Source organism: Homarus americanus, unplaced genomic scaffold, assembly GCF_018991925.1.
Source record: "Homarus americanus isolate GMGI-L3 unplaced genomic scaffold, GMGI_Hamer_2.0 scaffold4060, whole genome shotgun sequence".
In the NCBI taxonomy this organism is placed as follows: Eukaryota; Metazoa; Arthropoda; class Malacostraca; order Decapoda; family Nephropidae; genus Homarus; species Homarus americanus.
In genome coordinates, this window is record NW_024746161.1 from 8,592,480 (window position 1) to 8,619,812 (window position 27,333).

The 27,333-nt window shown below is 39.3% G+C and overlaps 1 protein-coding gene across 1 annotated transcript in view; it reads right to left on the reverse strand.

Moving 5' to 3' along the window:
- Positions 1-239: 239 nt before the first annotated feature.
- LOC121879054 (angiotensin-converting enzyme-like) overlaps positions 240-27,333 on the reverse strand; it is a 31,010-nt gene continuing 3,916 nt past the window's right edge. Inside the window, exons 3-28 of the mRNA XM_042385543.1 lie at positions 20,379-20,537; positions 19,821-19,917; positions 19,036-19,179; positions 18,522-18,652; positions 17,919-18,027; positions 17,375-17,472; positions 16,601-16,782; positions 16,333-16,457; positions 15,431-15,606; positions 14,939-15,147; positions 14,340-14,462; positions 13,782-13,945; positions 12,813-13,567; positions 12,301-12,462; positions 12,048-12,156; positions 10,937-11,083; positions 10,244-10,453; positions 9,300-9,397; positions 7,749-7,939; positions 7,483-7,622; positions 7,113-7,300; positions 5,363-5,460; positions 3,359-3,460; positions 2,655-2,780; positions 1,884-2,046; positions 240-1,136 (exon numbers count right to left, since the gene is read on the reverse strand). Coding sequence (XP_042241477.1) covers positions 870-1,136; positions 1,884-2,046; positions 2,655-2,780; positions 3,359-3,460; positions 5,363-5,460; positions 7,113-7,300; positions 7,483-7,622; positions 7,749-7,939; positions 9,300-9,397; positions 10,244-10,453; positions 10,937-11,083; positions 12,048-12,156; positions 12,301-12,462; positions 12,813-13,567; positions 13,782-13,945; positions 14,340-14,462; positions 14,939-15,147; positions 15,431-15,606; positions 16,333-16,457; positions 16,601-16,782; positions 17,375-17,472; positions 17,919-18,027; positions 18,522-18,652; positions 19,036-19,179; positions 19,821-19,917; positions 20,379-20,537 — 4,473 coding nt within the window. The 3' untranslated portion in view covers positions 240-869. The remainder of the gene's footprint in view (positions 1,137-1,883; positions 2,047-2,654; positions 2,781-3,358; positions 3,461-5,362; positions 5,461-7,112; positions 7,301-7,482; positions 7,623-7,748; positions 7,940-9,299; positions 9,398-10,243; positions 10,454-10,936; positions 11,084-12,047; positions 12,157-12,300; positions 12,463-12,812; positions 13,568-13,781; positions 13,946-14,339; positions 14,463-14,938; positions 15,148-15,430; positions 15,607-16,332; positions 16,458-16,600; positions 16,783-17,374; positions 17,473-17,918; positions 18,028-18,521; positions 18,653-19,035; positions 19,180-19,820; positions 19,918-20,378; positions 20,538-27,333) is intronic.

Below are 27,333 nucleotides of genomic sequence, written 5' to 3' on the forward strand. Positions count from 1 at the left end.
TCAAATAATATTGGCTCACCTAAGATTAGTCTTCAATTCCCCCTAGAACACATAATTTTATGATTACACAACCTAATGTTGCTTGGGGAGGGTTTGGTTAAGTTAGGTCAGGATTGGAAATGTTTGGTTAGGTTATGTTAGATAAGGTTAGGTAAGGTTAAGAAGAAAAAGGTTTAGGTAGGTTAGATTAGATTAAGTTAAGCGAGGTTAGGTTAGGGTAAATTCAATTTGGTTAAGAAAGGTTAGATTAGGTTAGGTTAATTTACATCGGTGTAGGTTAGGTTAGGTTAGGTTAATTTACATCAGTGTAGGTTAAATTAGTTTAGGGTAAGTTAGGTTGACATTATAAGCTGGGAAGACTAATCTTAAACAATGATCCATAAATTCAATACATCTCCAGGTTCTCTGTTGGTCAGGTCATCATACTCACTCTCCTTCTACCTCCTCACCTACGTCTGGTTTGTCAATCTACCTCGTGATCCACCTTCCTCTCTTTCCACCCACACAAGCAGTTCACCTCGTCCCTCACTCTTGTTTATACTGTACACACTCCCTGGCTATTTTCCTTTTGATCACTTCACTTTTTTCCCCCCCGTCTCTTTCTCCTTTGCTGTTTCTCTTGTTTAGTCTTTTGGTTCTGATTTAAATTCCTTATTCATTTTTCTTTAACTGTTACTCCATTTTATTATTTATCTATCATCCATCCTTTACTTTCATTAACTCTTCCTTGCTTTCTCCTCTTTTCTTCTCCTCTTTCTCTTGTGCTCCCCTCTTCATAGTCTTCTTCTTTGTGTTCTGTATCTTCCTCCTATTCTTCTTTTTCTTCTCCTTCTTTTCTATCTTCCTTTTCTTTATTCATCAACAACTGTTCACAGGACATCATTAGAAGAAGTAGCTCCTGTCCGATCATCAGCATCCATTTCGATTTGTTCCCCGGGCACCTTGGCTATAGTTGATGCGGCGGCCAAAGCCTCCTCGTCCTTCTTCTTCTGCCTCTTCCGGCCCACGACATAGGCAATAATCACCACCACCACCATGATTGCCAACACTGCCCCCACCACAATAGGCACAGTGGCTGGAATAATTGTTGGTTCTGGATCCATGTAATCTTCCACTTTATCCTTATTCCACTTTGTCTGCGGAGATAGAGAAGAGGAATATTTTTGAGAGAGAAAGATTAACAAGACAGACAGAGGTAGAGTGAGATAGAGAGAGACACAGACAAAGAGAGACAGATAGACAGGTAGATATAGACACAGAAAGACAGACAGAGAGATAGAGACAGAGACAAAGACACAAACAGAGAGACAGACAGAGAAAGTGAAACAGAGAGAGAGAGATAATCAAACAGAAAAAACAACTAAATACAACATTTATAATACACAAAATAATCAACCTAACCATACTACATACATAACGACAGTACTGTATACACAAAATGACTCGGATTATCAACATACAGACATACTTTCAAAAACAAATCCACTACCTAATACCTCTTCATAATAAAAATGAAATTCTCTTTACCAAATCACCAAAACTTGCTTACATGTACAGTATCTAAATAAAAGTATGTGCTAGGATGGGTCCGATAACTTCCGAAATGCTGCAACACGCAACTTGTGATGTCCCGGGAGGGTTGATATGCGTGGCTCTGTGGCAGACTGATCCTACTACATTTGGTAATCGAACATCATATTAATTACATCAAAATAAATACACATTGCATTAATTATGCTAAATTATATATCACAGTAAATGCATATCCCAATACCTATCACCTGTGGTTTCATAATGTTTCACACAGTGTAGACAGATACTCATTTTTTGAGATACTGTTAATTAATATGTTTTTCCTACTTTACTTGTCATTGCAATCTCACCGTAATGGTATTGTTCTTGATATATTCATCCAGATATTCTTCTAGTGGTTTGAAGTAGTCCAACATAGCCATAGCATTCATCTCACCATTAGTCTCATTATCATAAAGGAATTCTCCAAGTTGTTTTCGCCACGGTTCTGAGGCTCCCTTAGCTAACATCTCTCTATTAGGAGAAAGGAAGTTAGGTATGTTTTATAGGTTAGTTAAGAGTTAAGTTCTAGGTAGAGTATATACAGATTAGTTTTTTTAAGTTATATGTAAAAATTGGGTTAGCTTTAAAAGTAAAAATTGGGTGAGCTTTATAGGCAAAAATTGGGTTGGCTTTATAGGTAAAAAATTGGATTAGCTTCATAGGTAAAAACTGGGCTAGCTCTATAGGTAAAAAATAGGATTAGCTTTAAATTATATATAGGTTAGATTGTTAAACAAAATAGTTTAGCTAATTTATGGAACACCAGGTTAAATTTAGTTAGGTGAGGTTAAATTTGGTTAGGTTAAGTCAGCTTAGGTAAGGTTCAGTTACATTAAGTTATGTTAGACTCCGTTTGATTAGGTTATGTTCGGTTAAGTTAGAATAGGTTAAATCAGGTTATGTTAAGGTTAGATTAAGTTCAGATAGGTAAGTTTAGATTAAGTTAGGTTAGGTTAGGGTCAAGTTCGGTCAAATTACATTAAGTTAGGTTAGGTTTGGGTTTTTAAACACTATGGCAGGGAAGGGGGTAAGAAACATCAGATGAAGGACCAATGAGATCAAGAGGTCAAGTGACGTACCTTAGAGCTTTGCCGGCCTCTATCTTGTTGTATAAATCACAATTAGATATGGTTTCATTGTTATAACCAACGAGTTCACACAGGTTACGATGAATCTGGAACTGCAAGATGATTCCCACGAAGTTGCTGTCAAAGGGAAGTGTATATATAGTAGATAGTGGCCAGTGGGGGAGGACAATGGTGGCCAGTGGGGGAGGAAAATGATGACCAGTGGGGGAGGAAATGGTGACCAGTGGGGGAGGAAAATGGTTACCAGTGGTAGAGGGAATTGGAGAAAACCATTTGATCTGCATCTTTTTTTTTTTTTTAATTTTATGATATTATAATGTAATTTGTTTTTATTATAATTACTGTTTGTGTTCAGTGAATTCATCTTTCATTGTCGTGCTCATGGCTCTGGTACAGTCGCCTGCATTTATACCTGATACACTGGCTGGCACGTTTTGTGAGATAATGTGGCAACTCTGTCCCAGGAATACATATCTAGCATCACTTAGTCTGGCTACTATTGAGAGATTCCTTAGGGCCAATATGGAAGTTTTAATATGATGTAAACAAACAAAGAGCTGCCACATCTCACAAAATGTGCCGGACATTCTTTGTACCACGTATAAGTGAAGGCAACCGTACAATGGCTTCAATACAATGTAAACAAACAAGATGATTACTGTTATCACAAGGCGGAATATGGATGCGAGACTTACCTTATGTAGGGTATACTGAAGGCTACCTCGAACAGGTTACCTGGGTCGAAGTTGGAGATGGGGTAACGGTTTTCTGGTGGGAATACTCCTTGTACATCCAGCCTGGAGCAAAACAACAATTAATTTACAGTATTAATAATGTGAATATATAATTTAAAAAAATGGCAAATAAGAATACAGTACTATCTACAGTCACCATCACTCACACCTACAGATTAAGACCCATCACTCACACCTACAGCTTAAGACCACACACTCACACCTACAGCTTAAGACCACACACTCACACCTGCAGCTTAAGACCACACACTCACACCTACAGCTTAAGACCACACACTCACACCTGCAGCTTAAGACCACACACTCACACCTACAGCTTAAGACCACACACTCACACCTACAGCTTAAGACCCATCACTCACACCTACAGCTTAAGACCACACACTCACACCTACAGCTTAAGACCACACACTCACACCTACAGCTTAAGACCACACACTCACACCTACAGCTTAAGACCCATCACTCACACCTACAGCTTAAGACCACAGACTCACACCTACAGCTTAAGACCACACACTCACACCTACAGCTTAAGACCACACACTCACACCTACAGCTTAAGACCCATCACTCACACCTACAGCTTAAGACCACACACTCACACCTACAGCTTAAGACCACACACTCACACCTACAGCTTAAGACCACACACTCACTCCTACAGCTTAAGACCCATCACTCACACCTACAGCTTAAGACCACACACTCACACCTACAGCTTAAGACCACACACTCACACCCACAGCTAAGACCACAGACCCCATCACACACCTCACACCTACAGCTTAAGACCACACTCACACCTACAGCTTCAACACCTACAGCTTAAGACCACACATTCACACCTACAGCTTAAGACCACACACTCACACCTACAGCTTAAGACCACACACTCACACCTCACACAGCTTCACACCTACAGCTTAAGCTACAGCTTAAGACCACACACTCACTCCTACAGCTTAAGACCACCGAAGGGTCGAGACGTGCCTGGCGCTCCTCTCAGAGCAGCCAGGTCAACTGTTGTGTTGGCCCATACCAGCCCCCTCCCCTGAACCCTCCTCCCCACCGGAATATCAACATGTTCTCGCCAGAAGTTGCTGTTTCATTTAGGAAAGGAATGGAACCAGTGTTAAACAGAGGTGAACAGTGGTGAACGGTGCTTAAGTCATTGAGAACAACTCAACAGTAACAGTCGTACCCGGGTTGACCTTCACACAGTGAGGTCCCAGGTACCCAGTGATAGCAGCCCGTGAGACCCAACAACCAGCGATGTGTTAATCCGTCTACGATAGGAAGGCCTGGGACCACACCTCACTCATATAACACCATCTGTGAGGGAATTACTACACCACGTCAGGCCCCTCATAACACCATATGTGAAGGAGTTACTACACCACGTGAGGCCCCTCATAACACCATCTGTGAGGGAATTACTACACCACATGACTAACACCATCCAGGAGGCCCCTCATAACACCATCTGTGAGGGAATTACCACCACGTGAGGCCCTCATAACACCATCTGTGAGGGAATTACACCACGTGAGGCCCCTCATAACACCATCTGTGAGGGAATTACTACACCACGTGAGGCCCCTCATAACACCATCTGTGAGGGATTTACTACACCACGTGAGGCCCCTCATAACACCATCTGTGAGGGAATTACTACACTACGTTTTTGCTGTTCAACACCTACAATAATCTGTATGTTCACTGTATGTTCCTTTACCTTTCTCTAATGAAGGCTTTTGTTAAACCACCAATGTATGTAATAAGTCATTTATGTCCAATGTATATTTTCGGGCTGCAGAACTTTTTCAATAAACCGTCAATTATTATTATTATTATTTATTATTAAGACCCATCACTCACACCTACAGCTTACGACCACACACTCACTACACACTCACACCAACAGCTTAAGACCACACTTACCTCTTTTGCCACCATTCTTTGTTGTATTCCGAGTCACTCTTGTTAAACAGTTCCCATCGCCACTGGTCTACTATGTAGGCAAAGGAAAGCAAGGGGATCTGATGCGATGAATCAAAGAGAAAAAAATTAATTAATACTGTACCCAAAAAAAGTCAATCGTAAAACACCTCCAATTAACGGAACTTATTAAATGATTACCGAAGAAAGATGAGAGAAACTTATTGTTACAAAGATCTGTTGCGTTATGTGAGGAGGGTTAAAAGACACACAGTTTGCGATGGTAACAATATCCCGGTGGTTGGGCGGATACAGTATTTCGTTACCGGACAATTCAACACACTGGTCTATTGAATACCATGTTATATTTATTAAATAGTATTTAGAAATTGTTCTGGAAAACTAAGAACCAAACAGACTGTGAAGAGCTGTAGAAAGAACTCTGTGAGCTTCAAGAATGGTCGAAGAAATGGCTGCTGAGATTCAATGTCACAAAAAGAGCACAAGGATGCACCTGTGTCGTACCAAAGGTAAGGAGGAATATCATATGACCCAACGGGACAAAGAGATGCATTAATAAGAGACCGAATGCAAAAAGAACCTGGGTGTGTATGTTGACAATGAACTGAAGTTCTCAGGCCATTGTGAGAAGGTGAATCAAGCAACTTTTTTTGTATGGGGAATAGCCCACCGGGCGCAAGTCATTGACCAACAACGGGACCTGGGGGGCAAAAAAATAGAAGAAAAAAAGACGATATTAATCTAAACCATGAAGATGCTGAAATAACCAGTAGGTCTTATAAGAAGGGCGTTCAGATATCTAGATGATCATTCCCTAATAATGATCTTCAATAGTGAGGTGCTCCTCCACCTGGTGTACTGTACTGTCACCCTGTCTGGTCCCCAAGATATGCTAAAGACTCTCAGTTGATTGAAGATATCCGAATGGGGGCCACCAGATTGGTGCCTGCACTTCAGCACCCCAATTATCCAGAGAGATTGGAGTACCTACACCTGCCTAGCTAATACTACAGACGGTCATGGAGTGACCTAATTAAGGTGTATAAACATTTCAGAGGACACTAATTAGTTGAGTATCCATACCTGGAGCTAGCAGATGCCCACCCCACAAGGGATCACAACTCAAGGTTGAAGAAGCCACAAGTCCAGAAAACTGTTAAGGCCAACCTTTTTGGAGTGAGAATTGTTAACTCTTGGAACAACCTGCCAGTGTGTGTTGTGAAGGCACAGAGTGTGAGCTCTTTCAAGACCAGACTTGACCAACACTGGAGCAGGTTCAGATACATTCAAGAGCCATTGCACGCCCAGTACTTGCCAATAGCGCATTAGAGAGATGTGACCTACAAGCCCAAGCGGCTAATGAGCCATCAGTTGCAAAGAGGTTAAAAGTAAAAGGTAAAAAACTTAGGTTAGGATAGGTTAGAAGAGGTTAGGCTAGGTTAGATTAGGTAAACTTAGGTTAGAATAGCTTAGGTTACGTTACATTATGTTAGATTAAGTTAGGTTAGGTTAGAATAGGTTAGGTTAGAATAGGTTAGGTTAGGTAATATTAGGTGAGAATAGGATACATTAGGTTAAGTTAAGTTTATACAGCACCGGTGACGATATGTCTAAGAACCATCCCAGAGATACAGACAACTTTTGCAACTCTTCACTGTGGCACTGATGACAAGATGCTGGCCATTACAAGCTAACATAAAGAAAGACAGTTCAGCAAAAGACTCCACCATACCTTCTCCAGGGCTGTCTTCATGAGGAACTTGATGTTGACAACATCACTAACGTCAGGTTTTTCGAACACCACACCATCATCGCAGAGTTCACTGAGGTCCCCCCCGTTGAGAACATCGGCGATCATCTCCAGGTGGTTGGGTGTACTGACAGAGAGGGTAATGGCACCCCCAACGGCTTCCTGGAAACCTTAGGTTAAAATACGATGATGAAAGAGAAGAAACATAACTGAAGCATACATACAAAATACCGTATACTATTCATACACATATTTACAGTGTAGTATCTACAAGAACTATACATACAAACATAACTCTCCCTATACTGTATAAATGTGTGTGTATGTATGTGTGTCAGTAGGCAGGGCTTACCAGGGTTGGCAGCTCGCCGGAACACGAGGGGCATTGTGTCCATTGGTTCGTTGCTGTAGTACATCTGATACTCTGTTTGACCCATCCTGTGGTGCATTACCAGTAGGTCCTCCTGGGTCGTGTTGGAGCACATAGTGATTCTGGTGAAGTGTGAAATAAATGATTCTCAGTGTTATTATTATTATTATTATTATTATTATTATTATTATTATTATTATTATTATTATTATTATTATTATTATCACTGTCAAAAACAAAACACCAACCTGAATTGACCCTCATCTGTAGTGTCGTTGTAGCCACTAACTAAATCCCAGCTGGTAGGATGACATATGACGGTGCGATCGTCGACCCTGCCAATCTGACTATTCTTCAAGAAGTCTGACGTCATACTGTACATGCCCAAACTGCGGTAGTAGTTCTCAGCCAGGCACAGCATGTCCCTCGTGTTGTTCACCTGTTATTTAGTTGTTTACATGTGAGTATGTGCGTATGTCTATAATTATTGAGGTAAATCATCCTGTGTGTATATGTATCTCTCTCTCTTTCTCTTGATCTCAAGCTTCCTGACATGGTACTAATATGTCCACAAACATACTATACATACACATGTGCACATTAAATACACACACACACACTCACACATTTCATACACACACACATATGCATGCACATAAAATTACACACACACACATACACATACATAAACATTACACACACATTACTACGACTTTGCTGTCACACGGAATTGAGTAGGACGATCACCCAGTTACGAGACAATGATATGAGTTATTAGGGATGCCACCTTCATTGGTGAGCTCTCAGGCGACTAGAAAGGCCAATACGAGACCGGCAGGGTTATTCACAGATGTTGCACGTGTGGGAAGCTACATCTAGTGCAGGAGGGCCAGCGACAGCGTCTTTCTAGCATTGGCGCTCGTCTGCCCTGGTATGCAGTAGGGCCAACTCGAAAGTATTGACACCTTCTTGTGTGGTGCTCCTCCAAGCATTATGGTGTGGAGTAATCATCTCCCAGTTGACGGGGGTCAATTTGGCACTTTTCAGGTTTATTTCAAAACTATCCTTATACCTTTTCAGTTGCCGGGCCACCGTTATGTTCACTATTTGTTAGGTGACTGTACAGTGATTGCTTTGGCAGTTTACTGTTGTCCATGCGGGAAACATGGCCAATCCAGTGTAGTTGTTCATGGATAATGATAGTAGCCTAGATGCTCCTACAATTAGTGTCAGCGAGAAAACTGGCATTTGTCCTCTTGTCTTCCCAGCGAACACAGAGGATGGAACGTAAACTACGTTGGTGAAAGTTTTCAAGTGCCTTGAGGTGCCTCATATATGTGACCCAAGTCTCGCTGCCATATATAAATATATATATATATATATATATATATGGTTTTTAGCCTCCTATAATTTGGTTCACTTCCACATACTTTATATTACTCTACACTTGCACCCATTATAAGCTGTGCCTCATTCTTTAATTCTCTCCTTTCCTTCCCTCTCTTTTCCCTTCCTCTCTCTCTTTCCCTTCTTCTCCCCACCCTATCCTCTCACTTACATACATTATAGTGAAACCTCTATTTAATAGATTATATGGAGAGAAACGTCCATTATATCGAGGGTCCTTTAGATGTGACAACCCCAATCTAACGAACTACAGGTATACAGAGTGAGAAAAGTCTATTATATCAAGGATCTGTTAGATGTGAACCCCCCACAAACTATAGAGAAAGGATAATCTGTTACATGGAGGTTTCAATGTATCATTCTTTTGTTTTAATTTCAGCACACACACTTACTTTGTCAGTGAGGTTTGCAGTAATATCTGGGATGTCGTCTCCTTCCTCAGGCTTCACTAGGTCATAGATGTTCACCCAATTGTGACCCCACATACTACCTGGGTGATAGGAGGAGGAATGGTTTTGAGTCACTGAATAAGTAATGCAATACATTGGAGATGTTCTTGCTACACATATAATGTACATACACACATATATACAGTACACACACACATATTCTCTCTATCTCTCTCTCTCTTTCCACACACACATACACACACACAACAACAAAATTCAGCCCATAAGAGCCCGCACCGATAGATATAAGAATAGCACCATCCCATCTATTGTTAAAATAATAAACAACTCCTGATTTATGTACTGTACAGCCCTGTAAATGTATTATATCATTATGTCTAAATCAAATGTAAGTCTATATATTTTCAGCCACCGGCTGCAACTCTATTAATAAACCGTTTATTATTATTATTATTATTACACATATACAAACACACACTCTCTCCTCCTTTCTCTCTCCCTCTCTTTCACACACATTCTCTCTCCCTCCCTCTCTTTCTCTCACATATAATAATAATAATAATAGATGCCTCTCATGAAATGAGGATGGCTGACCCAAGGGCCAATTAAGCGTGAATTTGTTTAAAGTGTAGAAGCTGTCGCCAACACAACAACCACACCCTAACTTAACAGTTGAGTGACCCAGTGTCAAGGACTAGTCTAAGAAGACCGGACAACTCGCCAACTGCACTGACTAACTATTATCCCAGAACACAATCCACAAATCGATTAACATCCAGGTTCCCAATTACTGCTGGGTAGACAGAGGTAAATGGCATAAAGAAACTTGCCCATAGTTTCACCCTGCCCGGGGATCAAACCCCGGGTTTGCTCACTTGCGAGGCGAGCATGCACATACACTAACATAGACACGCCCACTAACTCACCTAGGACATGAGCCGGTATGACATCCTTCTCGTCGAATTTACCCTTGTAAGACTTTACACCCTTGAGCTTATGTAGAACATACGCGTGCAGTTTCTCATAGAGCGGTTGAATCTGGCTCCACAGGTCTCCAATGTCGTGCTTGAAGTGGTCGGCGGTGTAGTTGCCTTCAGTATAAGCATCAATCCACATATCCTCAGCGTTCTTGAAGCCTAGAGGTAAACAAATCATGTTGATCATTTATTTATTCTCCAAAACTAATCAGAATAAATAATAGTCTCTCTCTCTCTCTCTCTCTCTCTCTCTCTCAAGACACTCTCTAATTGAGCATCACACATCATCATTCAAGATTTTTTATATATACACATAATCACTAAACCAGTCTTTCACTGATAATTGTTTAGTCATATTAAAAAAAACAAGAAAAAAAAAACATGGTGTTGTGGATCCTCTCTGAAAACAAGGACATGCATTTCAGACAAACATCAACATGATTTTAGGTTTTTCTCAACAGTTTGCTTTATCAGCTTCACAAATATATTATCAAGTGATAAAATAAAAAATAAATAAATAAAATAAAAAAATAAAAAGTTAAAACATGCAACACCACATGAAACCATTTCAAAGACAGACAGACAGACACACACAGACACACTCACCAACAGATACAGCCACCCACAGACACACAGACTCACCGTTTGAATCACTGGTGGCAGCAATGTTCATTAACTTGACGTAAGTTTCATAGTAGTCCTTCATATTCTCCCAGGAGGACTCTCGCCACTCCAACCAGTAGTATTTCAGCTTTTCATAATCTCCTGTCGTCGACATCTCATCCTCCACTGTGACACATACAATACATTACACACACACTGTAGTAAACTATGGGGGGGGGGCAATATTTTCCCAGAGACTGAGATATAAATACAGTGTAACCTCCACATAACGGACTTCCCTCTTCATATAATCCGTTAGATGGGAGTCTCACATCTAACAGACCCTCAATATAATAGACTTTTATCTCAATATAGATCGTTAGATGGAGGTTTCACATCAATAGAACTATGATATAAAAGACTTTCTTCTCCATATCATCCGTTTATACACAGGTTTCACTAACATATGCTGAAAAGTAATGCAAATGGTTTAGAGTTTTGTTTTAAGTTTCCAATATAAACATAATTATAAAAAGTTAAAATTTTCAGAAGACTTTCATTACTGTATTGTCTATTCAGCAAGTATAGGGAATTATTGTCAAATCTAAGTTAATATTTCATGATGTAAGGAAAACTAGTTCCATCTCGTTACATGCGATAAAGACAACAGTTATACTAACGATGATAATGATGATCATGAAAGATAAAGGGTCAATATTATAATTAGTATATCAAGAACTGATTCATAAGTATACTGTATTTATAATGATAATTGGGAAAAAAAATTATTTTTATTTTTGGGGGGGTAAGGTTATGTTGCATGTGACAAAATCAGGTGTGAGAGTTTTACATTGTACTACATTTTCTGCGTGGTCTGTTTGTCTCTAAAGGATGGACGGAGATTGATTTATTGTCAGAATATTGTGAGCATCATCATCGTCTTGTTCTTGTTACTCAGCACAGACAAATGTGAGACTCTCTACCGGTGAATGGACATTTGAGCCACGGATAGATTAGGTTATGTTAGATTAGGTCCTAGCCATCCCGTCCCAAACTAAATGTCTGTGGTCCAAACATCCCATGCCCCAAATGTCCTACATTTCTAACTGACAGACAGAGTAAAAAAAAGAAAGAAAAGAGATTGACTCACATTGGTCGAAGGTAAGGCCATATTCACCGGAGGTCTCACATTTTTTATGATCGTAGTGACAGATCTTCTTGGTATAAGTCTCTCTCATACCCTGGATGGCATTGTACAGCTGCAGAGGATGGTAATATTGATGTTATAATGTATTACTACGCTTCACAGACTACACTAAGATATTTAAGCGTCGCTCTCATTATGTTATCATGTTAAGAAGAAAAGAATAGAATCACCACACAGAGGAGTGAAAGATTCTTACCTCTTGTAGATCTGTGTCCTTAAGAGCCGCTGTTTTTAAGTTCTCCTGTAATTTGAATTGGCGTATGAGTGTTTCATCACCAAAACTGTCATAGTGGTAGAACGAAATGATGCTCTCGTGGAAGTCTTTAAATTTTTGGCTCACTGTTGTCCATGCCGCATTCTGGAAATCACAAGAGAAAAAAGAAAGAAAAATCATCAATGAATATCACACATGCATAAATAACTTTGAAATAAGATAAGTGAATATGTTAGTCCCATTTAAACGTCATTATTACATTCTCCTTCAGTGACCACAAAACAAGAATATTGCATTTAGTTGTGAAAAATATTAATTGTGTAAATATTTTAGATAACGGCTTATGGGTTGTTTATGTCACACCATACAGAGGGACAGGAAGAGGGCAGAGAAGACCAGGGATGGCTCCTTCAGTGTTAACGGGAAGAGGAGAGGGACGACTAGGGACTCCTCCTTATCCTTAACAGGAGGAGAACGGGGGCGGGGGAACTCACCGAGGCATTAGCGTGAGAACCAGTGATGTTGGTGTAATAAGTCCAGTCAGCCACAGTCGCTTCATGAACACACCTACTCATTTTGTCATTCATGTCGGCCATTTTGATTCTCGCTTCCTCCTCATCATCCCGGGGATTTGCCGTTACCGTTGTTGACTCTGAAGTTTCTGTTGTACTAATAGTAGACACTGGTGGTGATACTGTTGTACTTGGTGTAGTATCTGCGGAAGTATCTGAAGTTGTTGTTGGTGAAGTAGTTGTAGATGATGTTGTGGTAGTAGTTGTTGGTGTAGTATCTGCGGAAGTATCTGAAGTTGTTGCTGGTGAAGTAGTTGTAGATGTTGTTGTGGTAGTAGTTGTTGGTGTAGTATCTGTGGAAGTATCGGAACTTTTTGCTGGTGAAGTAGTTGTAGATGTCGTTGTGGAAGTAGTTGTTGGTGTAGTATCTGTGGAAGTATCTGAAGTTGTTGCTGGTGAAGTAGTTGTAGATGTCGTTGTGGAAGTAGTTGTTGGTGTAGTATCTGTGGAAGTATCTGAAGTTGTTGCTGGTGAAGTAGTTGTAGATGTCGTTGTGGAAGTAGTTGTAGATGTCGTTGTGGAAGTAGTTGTAGATGTCGTTGTGGAAGTAGTTGTTGGTGTAGTATCTGTGGAAGTAACGGAAGTTTTTGCTGTTGAATTAGTTGTATCTGCATCTTGATATCCCGAGTCTTCAAAACCTCCTGAATGTTGTAACAGGCCAACTTGTAAACAGTCATCTGGGGAAAAAAATCAATTTATCATAATGAATTTTAATGTGCAGTTGTCTCCACTCCTGCATTTACCACCTAGCATTGCTTTACAACTTCTGCAACAAACTAATATCTTCCCTTCATATATGAACAGAGATAAATGCTTCAGAAATTAAGGAACAACATACACAAATACATACAACCTTACACATACATACAGTAAGTGGATGGAGACACTCACCTCCCCAGCCGACACACTGGTAGGCCTCCTGCAGCGCCTCCTCCAGGTAGTCAATCAGAGGCTGGAAATAGTTGATGATAGGTAGAGAGTCCAGGTACAGTGACCCACTCAGCTCCATCACCACTAGGGGCCAGGGCTGTGAGGAACCTTTCTCCATGGCAGATCTGTTGACAGACCCACAGATGTATATGTCTTTTATCTGTAACCCTCAGTCTTAATTGACCTCAGTCCTACTAAATCCCAAGCTAACCTAACTTAACTTAACTTAATCTAACTTTCCTAACCTAATCTAACTTGCCTAACCTTACTATTAGGATTAGAGTCTAGTCCCGAGTCATCAAAAATAAGAAAATATCTGACTTCAGAACTTAAAATAGGGAAAATATCTACCATGAGACCTAAAATAGGGAAAACATCTAACCTAGGGCCTAAACATAAACAATACATCCACTTTAGGAACTATAAATGGAGAAAATGTCTTCACCAAAAACTACTTTAATATGGGAGCAAAAAACTAGAAACACAGATCATAACAAATCTAATACCAAGACCACTGACCTGAGGATTTGACCAGCGGCGACGTTATTGGAGATATCACAGGTGTAGAGTGGTCCAGTGTGGCCGGCAGTGTCACACAAATGAGAATGGAACTGGAACTGCAGGATGAGACTGATGAAGTGCCTGTAGGAGGAGAAGGAGGAGGAGGAAGTAGTTGGTAGTGAGGAGAAGAGAGTGGTGGATAGGGTGGGGAAAAAATGCCTCACCGAGAGACAAAATAGGAATGGTTGTGGGTGGGAGATAGAAGTAGTGGTGGTAGTGAGTGAGAGAGATGGTATGGTAGTGTTAATGGGTGAGAGAAATGGTAGTGGTTGTGAATGATAGATGGTAATAATAGTTGTTGTGGGTGATAGATGGTAGTAATAGTTGTTGTGGGTGATAGATGGTAGTAATAGTAATAGTGAGTAAGAGAGATGGTAACAGCGGTAGTGAGTGAAACAGATGGTACCACAAACCATAAAATCATACTACATAGGAAAAAAAATCAATAAACCATTCTTATATACCTAAATCTTTCCCATACAGAGATATTTCTCAATCAAAACTTCTCGATCTACCGATTAATGAAAGTGTGTAGCAAGGAACCCTCTCTACCATACCTGATGTAGGGCATGTTGGCAGCCACGTGATAATTGGATCCTGCGTCAAAGAAATCCTCATTACGGGGTTGTCCTGCGGGAGGAGTCACACCCTGTACTGACTCCCTCAAATCCCACCAGCCAGCATTCAACTGCTCCAAGGGGATGGATTGGTCGAACACTCCCCAGCGGTACAGGTCAACCAGGTACCCAAAGGGGAAGAAAGCGATCTGGAGACAGAGAGAAAGTGTGAAGGTCTGGTGCGTTAAAGTGAGGTGCGTTGGGGAGGGGAAGGAGAGGTGGTTTAGTGAGGAGAAGCAGGTGAGATGCGTTGAGAAGGTTATGGAGGTGAGGTGTGTTTGAGAGGTTCAAGGAGGTAAGGTGCATTAAGGTGTAGTAGTGAGGTACATTAACATGTATTGTAGTAGGTGAGTTAGGTTAGGGGGGAGAAGAGGAGAGAGGAAGAAAAAGAGGAAGAGAGAGATAATGTAAAAGTTAAATTTTTATCCTAACCTTCTTCAGTGCCATCTTCATGAGGAAGTTAAGATCTCGCTTCTGGACGTCCGTGTACCCCAGCTGACGAGAGACGGCAGGGGAGTGGCGGTCAGGAGTGAGGCCCAACACCTTCTCTAGATGTTGAGGAGTTGACACTGACAGGGAAACCAGGTCACCTATGGCCTCAGAGAAACCTGACAAAATGAAATCACATTATAGCATTACAGAGGATCAATGAGATAAAGGTTATTTTATCCAACAGGAGATGCATATTAGTCCATGTTATATGTAGGAAAGCTGATGAGCACTCCATAAAAAGAATTCAGCCATTAAAATTTCTTTCCCAGTGTTTAACTCAAGATAAATTCGAGACTGGCATATATGCGCCCTACTATCGAAAGTTACCAACTGCAGTCGCTGAAATTCTAAATATTGACCCTAATTTGTTTTAAATATATACTTATAGTATTTTCACCCTTATCACATTAACTCATCAGGGTGCATCTAGCAGGAGTTGGCTACCAGAACAGGTACAGAAATGCCCTAAAATTGCTGTACACAAGAATGTACCACTAAATATAATGAAACAATACATACAGTTGCAAACAAAAGTCCAGTCCCCCTCTTCTGCTGCTCCACGAACCCCAAGGAGATTTGGACTCGTGAATCCGAAGCATTTATGAACAGAATAATGCATCAGTGTCTATTCCTTCACAAGTCAAAATCTTGGGGTTCGTGTAGCAGCAAAAGAGGCGACAGGACTTTTTTTCTTGACTGTACATGCACTTCAAATAAAAAAAAATAAAAAAAAAAGATGCCACTTTAATGTTTTAACTCGTGTTTCTTTCCCACTTCAACTGAATATAAATACCCATCTGAAATATACAAAATGAATCCCTTATTTCAGGACAAACACTTACCAGGTATGGCTGACTCCCTGAAGACATGTGGCTGATTCTTATAAGCCATGAAGTACTCGATCTGACCCATCTCTTGATGTATGGTGATAAGGTCGTCCATGTTAACCTTAGTACACATCTTGATCCTGAGGGTGAAGGAGAGAGTGTAGTGACAATGTGCTGAACCTCACACCTGACAAGAAACACACATGACCCTCATCTCTCACCCTCACACAGACACACAAATTATCATCCCTATTCTGTACCTGTAGTTACCCTCCTTCTGTACCTGTAATCATCACCCTCTGGTCCCAAACAGAAGTCTTCAGCTGTAGGTTGACATAACATGGACTTGTCCCAGGCAGTCTTGTTGACAACACTCTCCTGCCAGAAGGTCTTAGTCATTCCATACAGACCAAGACCTGTGAAGAAGTCCTCAGCTGTCTCAAACATCTTTTCTATATCCCAGTGCTGAAAGGGGACAGAGTGGAAGGTAGGTGTTATTGTTAATGTTTTTATGAAGTAGAGAGTGAGTTTTATTATAGGGAATTATCCATTATAACTTTTTTTTATGATTGAAACAGTTTGGTTGCTGAAACACTCCAACCTGAAATAATTAACCTGATTAAATGTTCTTAAGTGAAGCAATTGTCCTATTTAACCTGCTCAAATGTTCTAACTCACTCAAACAACTGAATCTAATCTCTTGCATATTATGCAAAAGATATCAGCCTCAAGAATCACAATCAACAGATCCTTAACCATACATGAAGTTACATTCACCCAAACTTTCGATTTTTAATAATAAAACATTCATAATATGTTTAGAACCCAATAGCACCTTATCTGAGTCAATTGCCTGAAGATTAACCTTCCAAGCTTATTTTAACTAATACTTAAACATCATAATGTTACCTGGGTTAGGTTAGGTCACGTTACACAACTGACCTCATTCTTGGATCATACACCCTTAGTTAAAACAGAGCCACTTAAAAGTTCTAATCTAACAACAGTGAAAGGTTCTAAGAATGCAGTGAATAACTAAACAGCAGGAACTACTTACATTCTGCACCATACTGTCTGTGACGTCATAGCTCGGCATCTCTGGGAAGGGCATGACATGGTGAGCGATATTCGACCAGTCCTGAGCCCACATGTTGCCTGTTAGGTAATAATAGTAATACTAGTAGCAGTACTGCAGTGGTAATAGTAGTTGGAGTTGCGGCTTAACTAACTCGGCTAGGGTAGCTATTATTGTATTAGGATATGTAATATAAAGGTAAAGAAATGGTGGTGAAGGTGTGGTTATTGGGGGAAGCTGTAGGCCACAAAAAAAAGTTTTAGTAGTAGATCGAGAGTTTGCAAGATTACAAGAAATCCAATATAATTATGAGCCACACTAATTAATTATATTCCCTTTATAAACGTTTCACAACATGAACGTGACCCAATATAGTCATAGAAAAGACCTGACCTTTCTTCCCATAGACAAAATTAATATAGAGAGAAAATGTAAATATATATATATATAAAGTGGCACAACAGTGAGTAGAAGCCAGTAGTCTCTGTGCTAGTGTTATGTGAGGACCATAGTAGGTGGCACCAACCTAGGATATGTGCAGGGATTGGTCCTGTCAGGTCGATTTTTCCAGGGTACACTTTCTGTAGACGCATCCTGACGTAGGCATGGAGCTTCTTGTAGACTAAGTTGGAGACCTGTTGAAAAGGGAAGAGTCAATCAAAGCAAGTTCTACCTTAATTAAATGATGCTATCGCCAAGGTACCATAACTATAGCATCAATGGTTACCGGGTATTCTTAATTTCAATACAGCCCCTCCATATCTCAACCATCATCTCCATAGCCTTAATCTTCTTCCTCCATGGCAATACATAATCCATTTGACCTACAATATCCAACCCGAATATAACCTCCCCTGGCTCCCCACACCAAAATTTCTCCATTTACCTCTTAACTCTTAATCAATATTTCCCAACCAACTAATATCACACACTTTTACCAACATCACCACCACCATCTCCACACTTCACCGCCATCTCCACACTCCACCGCCATCTCCACACTCCACCGCCATCTCCACACTCCACCGCCTTCTCCACACTCCACCGCCATCTCCACATATTCTGTCTCCCCTATTAACCAAACTCTCCTCTCCTCCACTAGTAGAACAGTGCAGCATATGTACAGTACCTCTTGCCACCTGGAGTCAACCATCTCCTTGAATTGCCGCTGGTCGAGGGAATAGGCATCAGTGTACACCTTCACCTCCCTCTCATCCACACTGTACCGCTCCAGCCAGGATGATCCAGTGTTGTCGTAACCTGGGAATGAAACAGACACACTCACCATGCAATCTTAACACCTCTACTACAGGGACGCCACTTTTAATGTTTTATTTGGTTGACGACAGACAATTTTATTCAGCCTGTATGTATGAACAGTTTCTTATCTGTGCACTTTATTAACACATGTACAGTTTCTTACTTCTATGCTCTATTACTTAACACTTTACTTCCACGTGTACATTCCACTACCACTTGTACTCTTTGTTACCAATTGTACACTTAACTACGACTTGTGTACTCTACTACCACTTGCACTCCAGGATATTCAATAAGGTTCTGAATTCACATAATCCCGGGTCTTCTCTGTAACAATTCTTTATATACGTAAATAAATATTATCCAAGTTATATCACACTGACCATTAAGCTTAGCAGCCTTGTTGGAGAGCTCGACAAACCTCTTGAAATCTTCTTTCACCACTTGGCCTGTGTTCTCCCTCCACTGTTCCCAGGCGTAGCGAAGCTCCTCCCAGTCTTGTGAGTGAGCCATGATAGCCTCAATGTCTGCCGAGAAGAGAGAAGAAGAGTTTATACTGAAACCTCCATCTAAAGAGCTATATAGATATGAAAGTCTGTTACATCAAGGGCCCATTAGATGTGAAACCTCCATCTAATGGGTTATATTGAGAGAGAAGGCCGTTATATGGAGGTTTCATTGTATTTGGGGGTTATAATAACTATTGAATATCCAAGACAGATAGGACTTTATTTTCAGATGATTGGAATATTTTTTTTTTTGGAGGGGGGATGGGGGGAGGCGAGCTGAAGACTCTGGGAGGTTCGTATTGTGTGTGGAGTGTTTGGAAATAAGGTTTTTTTTATATTAGAGTCAGTCCCCTGTACCTGCCCTCCCTCCCCCCTTGAGGAATATAGGAACTAGGAACACTTAGGGACAGGAATCAAGTGCTTATTAATCCACTCATCTACCACAACACTTTAGATTAGAGAAATAAGTGACAAATAAGCATCATTATATGAAGAACAGAATGTAATGTAAATGCTATTGAACTTCATAATATAAACAATGAAAGAGTTTTAGAAGACATCATGACATAATACACATCTTGAAGCCTAAGTATCAGTGACAAAAAAAAATGTTAGAATAGGGATTTTTTTTCCCCTCATTGACCAGTCTTCTCACTTACCAGGGTCGATGGTCAGGTCACATTGGTTGGGGTCATGGAAGTGACAGGCAGTGGCGGTCCTGTAGGTCCTCTCCATATATGCTTGTAGAGCTTCATACTAGAGAGGAACAATATAAAAATGTAGTGAAAATTTTTAAGAATACTGTTCACAACTTTACTGTTGGCTAGTTAAAAAGAAAACTAAATCCACTTCCATTATTTTCACTATTACTTTAGCCTTAATTTTTTCTAATAAAATTAAATATAATTCAAACAGTACCTGTATTATTTCCTCAATTCCAATTTCTATTTTCATATTTTTTTATTACAATTGAGGAATAACTAAATGCATTTTGCATAAACTTATAAATACAAACACAATGGTTACATCTTTTAGAAGGATTCCAAGTGGATGGTGACATCTTTAAGGGGGATCCCAAGTGGATGGTGACATCTTCAAGGGGGTTTCCAAGTGGATGGTGACATCTTCAAGGGGGTTTCCAAGTGGATGGTGACATCTTTAAGGGAGATCTCAAGAGGATAACAACCCCCCCTCCATCTCAGAAACAGCCACCTTACCTCCATCAAGTCATGGGTGTCGAGGGCTCCAGCTCCCTTATTAGCGAGCAACTTGAAGCGACGATAGAGCTGTAAGTCGCTGAACCCATCATACTGGTACTGTGAGGCTTCAACGGCCGCTTCCCTCTTAAACCTCGTATAGCTGTCACATGCTGCGTTCTGTATCAATGACACCTCTTAGTTTGCATACCCCAGAGTATCGTTCTTCTATTTAATATTTCTTAAGTAATAATAAGAGAAAGGATAATGCAGTGAAACCTCCATAAATAACAGATTTCTCTCTCCACCTCCACTTATAATCCATTTGATGGGGATTACATAAATTTTATAAAGGACCCTTGATATAACGAATTTTCATGTTTATAGAGGTTTTACTGTAAGCAAAATAAACAGAAGAGAAAGAACATAGAAAGAATAATAGTTAGTAGTTTCTTCTTTTCTGTGTTATTAAATTACTGCATTTTAAATTAAGTAACACGTTATTTTCCTCTGCTATTAGGCCAGACGATGTATATACTTGAACACAACTTAAAGAAAATTATTATTCTTATCTCTGAAAATGAAAAAAAAAATATTGAAATGAAAAGAAGCAAACTATAATAGTAAAACCATTCGAAACATTTTTTTTTTAGATTTAATGTTCAGCTTTAAATATACAGTATATATATATACAGGATAAATTAAACTTATTATAAATCAGACTATTTCCTCTAACTACCCAAGATGATAAGCACTGAGTTGTTATATGGCGCCAATCACTACCCGCTATACTATGAGGATGCCACTTGTTTTTTTTTAACGTAAGACTACAGTATTTCATTCAGCTCAGAGGGGGGCTAGTAGACCGGAGCCCTATACACAAGGGGGTTAGTAGACTATCTCCACTAACAATCATTCGGTCTTGTTAGTACAGTCCAGCCTTTACAATTTCGTTTTACTTTTACTTTTATCCTCTTCACCACTGACCGGCTCGTTAGCCGCTTGAGCTAAATGGCCTAAACTGTCCCTTATATAATTCTATACCCAACGTATCATCAGTGAGGAATTTACATTTGCATGTGGTAAAGGGAAAGTGTATATTGTTATTTATAGTCAGATCAAAACTAATGTTTAAGACAATGCAATATGCAATTAGCTAATCTAAGTCATCAACACATGCAACACCTTTCAATATATAGTGTGGTCATATTCATTTCAATTCACTGTTCGTAATTGGTTTATTTTTTTGGGGGGGGCGGTGATTGTTATAATCGTCAGTGGTCATGATATGCCATATTATAAGTGGTCCTCTAAGTGCAGTGGTGCAATGTAATCAGTATATTTCGGCATCAGCCACTATCATTCTCATTATCAACAATCTGATAGGTTAAAACGTCCACAACACCAATCCTTCACCATCACCACCATCCCCCATCCCCTGCCCTGCCTCCACCCTCCCCTGCCCTGCCTCCTCCACACTGCTCTACCTTCCTACCCTCCTTCCCTGATATAATTAAGACACTTATAATAATAGTGATGATAAAAGTTATAGTAGTAGTAGTAATAGTTATAGCAGTAGTATAATGGCTACATTGGTATCAGCCAGCACTCCATAACTATGTCAAAAGAATCTAGTAAATATTGCATCTTTGTATACAAATTTTGTCTCCATAATTAAAAACGGTAGTCAAATTTTGTTATCTTTTTACACAACGCAATGAAACACACAATGATATACAATATAATGAGGCAATACTTATATTATTAACATATAATCATGTTTCACCATTGCTATGATTCATGAGTTATCACTGGATTATTCTCACCCTCTAGGGCAGGGGTTCTTAACCTAGGGTCCATGGACATGGATGGGCTTCAGGGGGTCCGTGAAGGTCAGATAAAAATTTAACATTTATCTTCAAGCCAAACAACAACAACCTTCTCATTGAAATGAACTTTTGAGCAGAATTAAAGTTTTGTTTTGTTTAATTTACACAAGATGATTGTATTTCATTTTTGTATGGAGTGGCCATTAATTTTTGCATAAAAAAGTGTGGAACATAATTCTTTAAGATTGTTTACTTTATTCATACTTTGTGTATGTCAGACACTGTATGAGGCAATGAATTTTCATTAAAATAAAGTATATTCATTGCATGCAAAGTTGTGTTTACGTGCTTATGTGCATTTTTCTAGGGAGGGGGTCCTTAGCTTTCACCAGATTCCCAAAGGGGTCCGTGACTCAAAAAAGGTTAAGAACCACTGCTCTAGGGCCTCCATAGGTACTGTAGAATGCTGTTTCGAGTAATACATTATCCCTAAATTTTATGTCTAATGTTGATTTCATGTTTATTATGACAAAAAAATAATATAAAAAAATAATGAAAGGTGTAATTACTTTTCATAGTTGACCCAAAAATATAAACTTCCACAAAAATAAAAATTTGAGGGGTGAAGGAGGCAGGGGGGTGGGGAGTATCTATTTGTTATTGACTATTCGTACCTAATTTGACCGAATTCCGAGACACTAATTGGATAATACTGTATCCACAAATCATAAGACAATTACTGTTATATTTACATAAGACGTGTTCATGTTTATTCTCACATAGGATGCGTGTGTATATTATATAAAGGTTAATAATGAAGTAATTCCTTTTATTTATAATTTTGTAATTGTAATATATTGCCTCATGGTGTCATCCCCATAGAAATTTACTTTGCAGTTGCTTATATAAATTCTTGACCTTTGTTAAAACAGTAGCAACTCTCTCACCTCCCTTCTAAATAAAATATACGGTACTTAGGGATATATGCAGTACAGTACCAGCAACAGCACTAAAAATAGAGAATATCATAATGACCTTCAGAGCTACAGTATACCAATGTGACTATGACACATGATACAGATAAGGATACAGTACCTAGATACTGTCACTCCAAGACTACTCCTAATAAACTCTTTATCATTTTCAGGACTTATGATATTAAATTGAGCTGAAAACATTAAGAGACGGTTTGTATGTTCTCAACAGGAGAGTGAGAAATATCGTCATGTTAAATGTTGAGAATTCCTGAGTCGGTGGTTAGTGGCGATTCATCAACGAGCTGCAGGTTTAGCTTGATGACCTAGATTGGAGCAAATAATTCTACATGTGTCTCAGTACTAATTGTTCTTGCGTACTGTGTGTGTGTGTGTGTGTGTGTGTGTGTGTGTGTGTGTGTGTGTGTGTCCCACCGAAAAATTGCTCTACCAATGGCAAACAGACCCAACAGTGTTACTCATTTACTGCTGAGAGCATAAGGACTTGTGTACAGTAAAGAGGGAGCTCCCCCCTTGTCTCTGATATAGTCGTGTCTTGTGGCCATATCAGTCTTCTCAGGAGATAGCCACGTCTCTTCTCACACCATCCCTGTCCTTGTCACCATAACCTGAAAGCGCATCTCACTAAAACACTTCACAACTCTTGTCTCACCTTGCTTGTGTACAGGAAACTATATCATTGCCTCGGTAGAGACTCCGTGCTGTATCTGACTGATCCATTTGCATCATTACTTGCTATGAATAAGTATAAAAATAAGCTGTGGTATATTTATTTAGTTTTTCTTAACAACGAAACTAATTATTGAAGACTGTGTTTTGCTGTGTATACCTTACGGCCTGTCAAGATAGTCTTGAAGCAAAGGGTTTATAAAACTCGTCTTGTTGTTTACTATTCGTTCTTGCCCCAGGAGATAGCAACATATATGCTCGGAACAGGCACATAATCTCTGTCACTCTCTCTGTCTCTCTCTACGGTTGCTCAATGCGGATAATTCACGATTCATGAGCAATATGTGATCTAATTCTCAGACTCTTCCAAGGAGTCTTGTCTTGCCCTCATTAATTACAGAAGAAGTCTTGCTGTGATTCAAAGGTGATTCGTGATAGGAACCTTAAGTGGCTGGCCTTTATCTGTTGTTGTTTTCCGTACCTTTGTGAGTTACTACTGCGGCACCTCTCACCACCACTACAAACACACACACACACACACACACGACTACATAAACTGTTAAGACGACTAAGTTCTTATGATAATACAAGTTCATCTTACTCAACTGCAAAAATTTGTGATCTTACATTTTGAAATTTATCAAATACAAGTGTCATATTCCTCAGACTGACAAAAGGAGAATTGGTAACTCAAAGACAAACAAACTGCAGTCGCCAGCTATCAACGTCTTAAAAACAAGGTGGTCTTCGTAAGATTATAACGAACTGTGACCATATAATATATCAGATTGAGTTATATAATCATAATACCTCTGTCAAGAACAAATAATAGATTACCTGAAGCTTAGGGACCCAAGAATATTTCACCTGGTGATTAAACACCGCTGTCCTGATAAAATTATATGAGTTATTAAGGATGTCACCTTCATCGGTAAGCTCTGAGGTGACAAGAGAAGCCGATACAGGACCGGCAAGGTTGTTCATAGATGTTGCACGTGTGGGGGGCTACATCACAGCAGAAGGGGCGGCGGCAGCATCTTTCCGGCGTTGACGCTTGTCTACCTTGGTATGTAGTCGGGCTAACTCGAAAGTATTGACACCTTCTCCTCATGCTATGCTATCCTAACCACTTAACCTTACCTAATGTTCACATAACCTAACAACCTAATGTTAACACTAACCTAATGCCAATGCTAACATAACACTGATGCTAACCTAAACTAACCTAGCCAACAATTACCACTACTACCCTTCAGACTACTATTATTATTACCAGTACTGTTACCACTACTACTACTACAGTACTACAACTACTACTACTGACAACTTCTATATCAACTACAGTACAGTATAGACTTGACTTAATACAGTATCCTGGAAAAAAAAAGAGTAAGATGTCTTTACTTTTCCCTTCCAGGATAGTCATAAATCCTCCCGTAGTGACAAAGGATCTATGTTCAAATAAATACAGTTGTAGCTACCAGAAAATCAATAAATGTATTACCTGACATATATGGTACAGATATAACTATGTAAAACAAATAAAATAACAAATAAGAAAGCAACAGGGCAGAGGAACGATAAAATAATGGTGCTGACAATTACTAAAGTTATTATGGTCAACAGGTCTCAGGGGTACCAATATATTCTTCCCCCACTTACACTTATTTATCAACACTTGCAAATTCACACGCTGGGAATGTTTCGTCCTTACCTTCTGCCGGTACTGATTTGTTCAAAAGAATAAGTAATCCAGTCCGCTTGCACACAGAGACTTCGAACCACTGAAACGAGACACAACAGAATCTACGAACTACTGAAACAAGACACACCATAATCTACGAACTACTGAAAAGAGACAATCCGAGATATCAAACAACTGAAACGAGACACAACAGAATCTCCAAATTACTGAAACAAGACACATCAGAATGTCCAAACTACTGAATTCATTTTAGAGTCAGTATAAAATATCACAGAATATTTGCCCCAAAAAGATTCCCAAACTAAACCTGAAAACACCTTCAGTAACAGATGATTTGGTGATTGATTGTGACATTAACATCCCTGGCAATGGAACAACTTAGGTCATAGAAGTAACATATAATACCAACATTAAACTCAGCCATCTAAAACTAAACTGGTGAAATATAATAAAAATTCACCAGAGATCAATAACAGAGAGAAACCTAAATATGCGATCGAGTTATTTTTTTTAATTGATGTTAAAAAAAAAGTGTGTGTGTGTGTGTGTGTATCAGTTCTCCTTATCATTAGGTAAAGAACACTTAATTGATTTCATGTTGGTAAGGAACATTAAAAAAAAACAAGTATTTCTCCCTGGTTGTCGATGTAACTTCCAGACATTTAAGAGGATTTTTCTTCTATTTTCAGCAGATTATCTTAATGAACTTAGTACTTTGGTAATGATAGATAACACAGGACAAGGATGATAGAGAGTTGATTTATACCTACATAACTCCATTAGAGTCACACCAGAAGGCGGAGGAAAACAGATTATATCTAATTATCTCACGGAATCAGTCAAAATAATTATACGTATCATATCTGGCGCTGGACGGGGGAAATTTGTCTTATTTTCTCTGACTGGAGGAGGTGTGAGGAGTCGTCAACCTGCCTCACTGAATGGCATAGCAGAGACAGGACAGATAATAATATGACCTCTACAGCACAGATACAACAGGTAACAACAACCTCTCCCAACATCAGCGAATGATTACCTTAATTACAGGTGTTTTTGTGCCCACAGGTAAGGATACAACTCACACTTGTATCTTCCTGTGACTTGGAATCTCTCTCCAACAATGACTTAGTGAGCATGTTAATATGAACTTAACCCTTGAGGCAAATACCGTACTACATAAAAGAAATAAAAAAAAGCATTGATGTACTGTGAAACTTCCATATGATGGACTCTTCTCTCTGTGGATTATGTTAGATGGGGGTTTTGAATCTAACGGACCTTCGATATAATGGACTTTCACATCTATACAGTTCATTAGATGGAGGTTTCACACTTAACAGGCCCTCGATATAACGCACATGCATCTCCATATATAGTCCATTAAATAAAGGTTTCACTGTGTATACTGTAATGAACGGTGGTTAGTTTATCATATCTCTTGAGAAAAATAAGACACTTGCCAGTTTTTGATTACACTTGTTTGAACTTCTTCATATTAGCTCATAACTAGTTAGCCAGTCAGATGAGAACCAGACAGGTGCTTCCTTTACCTATCTATCTATCTATAATAAAATGTCTGTCAGTCTCTCTAGGTGTGATAATGATTTTCAAAGGGGGTGGATAAGTGAAGCAAATATCCACACAACTCTAAATGAGAAACAGATTTATCAGATATACATGATATCAACCAATTAAGATAAATAATAATAATAACAATAATATAATATAATAATAATAATAATAATAATAATAAATGATAATAATTAAAACAACAACAA